The sequence below is a fragment of the Fulmarus glacialis genome, unplaced genomic scaffold, assembly GCF_000690835.1.
Source record: "Fulmarus glacialis isolate BGI_N327 unplaced genomic scaffold, ASM69083v1 scaffold2787, whole genome shotgun sequence".
Classification (NCBI taxonomy): domain Eukaryota; kingdom Metazoa; phylum Chordata; class Aves; order Procellariiformes; family Procellariidae; genus Fulmarus; species Fulmarus glacialis.
In genome coordinates this window covers 65,897-70,767 of record NW_009224905.1, presented here as the reverse complement: position 1 = coordinate 70,767, position 4,871 = coordinate 65,897, and the positions used below count along the sequence as shown (strand labels likewise).

The window sequence follows — 4,871 nt, the reverse complement described above, 5'->3', positions numbered from 1 at the left end:
AGAGCCCAAGTCACTGCTGAAACGGGGATTGCGTTATGTCAGCTTGAGCCTCATAATGAAAGGGATGACCAGCACGCCTGACTTCTTGTGGGGACTGCCCGAGGTGCAGAAACTGAACCTTTCACGCAACCAGCTGGTGGTGATTCCTCCTTCGCTGGGGAAACTAGACCGGCTGGTAGTGCTGAACTTGGGTGGCAACTGCCTCAAGTGTCTGCCTAAAGAGATTGGGCTGCTGAGGAACCTGAAGGTCTTGTTTGTCAATATGAATTGCCTGACAGAAGTGCCAGCAGAGCTCAGCTTGTGCAAGAAGCTGGAGGTTTTGAGCCTCTCTCACAACTGCATCTCGCAACTGCCTTTGAGCTTCACCGACCTGACAAGTTTGAGGAAACTGAACCTCAGTAACAACCGCTTTGTGCAGATTCCCCTCTGCATTTTCGCACTGAGGAGCTTAGACTTCTTGCACCTTGGGTCCAACAGGCTTGAAAACATCGCAGAGAGTGTCCAGTATCTGGTCAATTTGCAAATCTTTATCGTAGAGAATAACAACATACGCACCCTGCCACGGTCTCTCTGCTTCATCACTGCTCTGGAGTTACTAAACGTCGATTACAATGCCATACAGACTCTCCCGGACGACCTTTACCTGCTGCGCCGGCTGCCACGCATCGCGTGGAACCCAATGGACAAAGGCCTCCACATCGCCCACAACCCCTTGTCCCGGCCCCTGCCTGAGGTCGTCGAGGGGGGGCTGGACGTCCTCTTCAACTACCTCAGGGAGAAAAAAGAGCACAACTGAGTTTCCGCTGAGCTTGGGATTAAGCCTGTCATCAAGACTCAGTCGTACCGGAGCGCTTTCCTGCCCACGCATCTCCACTTCATAACGCTCGGATATCGAAGACTGTGGATGGGTTTAGTAACGGTTGGAAGAAAGCAAGTAAAGTATGGTGGTCTTGATTAAGTGTGTGAAGAGTAAACTTTCTAAAAATAGCCACCCCTGTAACCTTCAGTGTTGATGTGCTTGGGTTTTTTTAGGGAAAAAAAGCCCAACAAACATGTGATAAAACATTTGCTCTTCGTTTGACAGAAACAAACTAAGGCAGACTGCTAGAAGTGCAGAAACGTGTGTTTGCCAGCTATTAGGTTGGAGGAATCTTAATATAAATTGCATTTACTATATGTGATTGCAGCTGCACTTTAACTCCTGCTCACTTCTTCATACGCAGATAAACCACTATATAAACAAACACTGCTCTCTAAGTGAATCTCAAGGAAAACGTTTAATTTACTCTCAGCAGTGAATATATCCTGGGCTATATTAGCTCACAGACAGTATATCACTGGCCAGTTCAATACCATTTGTTTACCCCACAGCTGTGCGCTGGCCTCTATAAATTACAGGTGAAGATCGCCGTCGATGAGGCGATTTTCCAGTTCTTTGGAAGAAGACCCCAAACTTCCCCAAAGCCCCTAGTTCCCCTCCTGAGACGCGCAGCCTTTCCTGCGGAGCCTCCTAGGATGCCGAGAGCAGTGCATCACATCAGCTGGGAGCAGCATCCACACGAAGCAGAGAAACGAACGTGGGTCCTTATTCCCTCAAACGAAGGCTGTCAGATGGAGTTGCTCATTACTAGATGAACAACTGCACTCCGTTCGCTTTCCCGCATCCCTGCAATCAGAGTTGTGGAGTAACTTTACTCAGGAGGCAGTACGTCTCCTAAAGGTGAAATATTTCTTTCAGGAAAAGCAGAATCAAACCAATCATAGGCTTAAGTAAGAGCTTCAAACCCAAATACTTATTTCTATGATTTTCAGTATCAGCCAGTAGCATAAAAGTCAGGTCTTATGTGGTTTCTCAAACTGATCTTCTGTGAATGTCCTTCATCAAAGTTTTATCTGGTAATAAAGAGGCAGTATGAAAGAGCTGTTAACAATTTATGCAACCTGTTTTTTCTGTTCCCTCACACCAGTGTAAAACAGAAGCAACAGTTGAAATTAGTTGAGATAAATGCTTGTAATGGCAGCGTAAAAGAGGAATGAGCCTGTAATTCTTGAGCTAATTAAGAGTATTCAAAGCCACTTTTCAATTGCTTCCTATCCTATGTCAAATCTCAGGAATCAATGATTACTTTCTAAAACATAATTTGCTCAAAATTATGGAAGGCTGTGGAAGGCTGATCCTGCTTCTAGTGAAGTTAATGGACAACCCCTGGCTGAGGGAAAGACTCTTCAGCAGAGGTGGAAGCAGACAATTATGTAATTCATAGGGACATGCAAGCAAACGCAGCACCTTTGGCCACGCTAACATTATCAGTGCGGTATTGAACGCAGCAATGAAGAATCGGTGCTCGCCGAATATTCCTCTCCGGGGCTGCCTACCCTGATATTCTATTATGTTGGATTGTTTTGTGTATCGTTTGTTATCTTAATTGAGAATTTCAGTGTTACACTCAGGAATCATGGTTTCCAAGTGTGCAGTCAAGCACAAATCTTATGTTTCTAGCAAACGAGAAACCTTTTTGAAGGGCACATTTGCTGGAGCATTAAGCAAACAAACAAACAAAGCAAGTAAACAAACACCAAAGCACAAGTATTTTCTGACTTTTTTTATTTAATATATGTTTCAAATGCAAAGATATTTTATGTGTAGTTTTACATGTATTTATTTCACCTGTGCAATGAGATTTATAGCAAAGTTCCAAGTTTTTTAATGAACAATATGTCTAATAAATTAATATGTGATTCAATTAGCGACAAGAAATAAAGCTGCAATTACTTATAGAAATACCATCAGATAATTCTTGGAGGGGATTAGGCACAGATTATTAACTTTTCTAAATGTCCATTTCATATCCTTTAGTCTGGCATTCACATAAATACTACAGTCCCACAATAGTGCTTTGCAGGAAAATTAGATGCCTATGGTATTAATCACCTGAAAAGATTTTCCACATATCAGTATCCAGGATTATATGACACCAGATAGCCTCCGATGTGATCTGAGTAGAAGAGGTATGCACAGTAATTTACATGCAAGATGTGAGACTGGACTCTGTGTGTTCATTAGGAGACCACTACGGAGGGTGAGAAACAGTGCAGGATTCAAGAAAATGGTCTCCAGACAGGGGATTAAAAGGCAAATTTGACATAATCAAATGCATCTGGAAAAGCAGTTATACTATGAAGTGCAATACCAATAATTTAAAATTATTCAATTATTCAATTGAATAATAATAACCTTTTACTCAAGCTAATAAACCTTTTAAAGCATACGAAACACATAAAAGTCTCTGCCTTTTTAAACAGAATAATAAAATTCATTGAATAAATGGTACTTTAATGTATAATTCAGATTTTACCATTAAGAAGATAATTTCTACTGAATTTCTACTGAACTGCTTTAGTCTTTCTTTCATTCCTCAGTCAAGACCCTTATAAATAGCTTTCTCAGAGATACAGAAAATGATCTCACACGACTGAAGGTGGTGTTATGAATTCTTCCTGCTAAAAGAAAAGACTGTATATCACTGTGAATGTATAGAAATATGCATGAGAGGCAAATAAAGATATGTGTATTTGCATGTGAGAGGGAGCAAGACGGAGAAAACAAGCAAGGGGCGCAGGAGGGAGGTAGAAAGCCTGATGTCACACACTGGCCCCAGTCTTCAGCAGGGCATTAGCAAAGAATTGGTGGATGTCAGCATTGTCACCTGATATTAGCTGTACAGACAACAGGGAAAAAAGGAGCTGAAACACTGCAGGGACTGTAGTCATATCTCATAATATATAACGACAGTACCACTTCTACGTGTATATTAAATGGTATGACTTTGACTTATAATCTTTCAGAGAACTGTATGTGGAGTGTTACACTTGTTTCTAGTACTTACTGAAGTTTTCTCATCCTAAGTCTCACAGCAGCATAACTTTTGATGCATCTATTATTTTTGTTGTTATTGGTGGTTATTCCATTCTTCAAAGGAATGGAAAAAGAGGGACCCACTTGTGGAAAAGGATACTCTCCTGGCAGGGTGACTTTTCTATGGCTATTGCTCAGAGAAGCTCTCAAAGAGCTTAGAAAAATTCTTGATGTGGACGAAACAAAGGGCAAAGCACAAGAACAAAGTAGAAAGAACATAGCCAGGGGTCAAATGGTTGGGGTAAATGTAATATACAACAGGACTACACAATTTGTTCTCCAGCTATCACCAAATACACTGGTGGTACATTTGGTGAGGTGAACAGATTCCATCTATTTTTATTCTAAATCGATAAGAAAGCTGCATTCTGTGAAAAGTTTAAAGTCTAGTCAACAAGCAAAGCCTTTGAAAACCGGAAGGTTTCAGGCTTTTGGCCTAACCAAAGTTAATGACTTCAACCTTTGATTGAGTGGAAAACATTTTAATACGAAGTGTTGCTGTAACACCTCACTGGAAGTTAAAGCTGAAAGGTGGTGTACCTCCTGCTCCGGGGCTACTGGCCAAACCTGCCACGTGGGCAAACTTCCTCACACCGCTTGTGACTGGTGGCTTCCCAAAATCCACTCCAATGTCTCAGCAGCCCTGTGGGGCGCCCATGGGCACATAATCTGGCCAGGAACACCAGCCCGTTACGTGAGCGAAGCAGCAAGAACCTACAAAGACCAATTTCCAAGATGCACTGGGGTGGCATTTCAAAATAGATTTTTTCAGATTCCAGCTGAACGCTCTTGAAATTCAGATTAAAGGTTTTATGATTATTATTTTGGTTGAAAAATATGTCAACATTTTTTTTCCTAACTTGCCAGTATTTTCTCCATACTTTTCTTCATTTTCATCAAAATTCCTCTTTTTTTGTCAAACTCAAGAACAGTTTATGGACAATTTTACTCTAAG

The 4,871-nt window shown here is 41.4% G+C and overlaps 1 protein-coding gene across 1 annotated transcript in view; it reads left to right on the top strand.

The window, feature by feature from the left end:
• Nucleotides 1-796, top strand: part of LOC104080034 (leucine-rich repeat-containing protein 30-like) — a 1,058-nt gene extending 262 nt beyond the window's left edge. Inside the window, 1 exon segment of the mRNA XM_009582286.1 lies at nt 1-796. This exon segment is cut by the window's left edge and continues 17 nt beyond it. Within this exon segment, the coding sequence (XP_009580581.1) occupies nt 1-796 (796 nt within the window).
• The last annotated feature ends 4,075 nt before the right edge of the window (nt 797-4,871 follow it).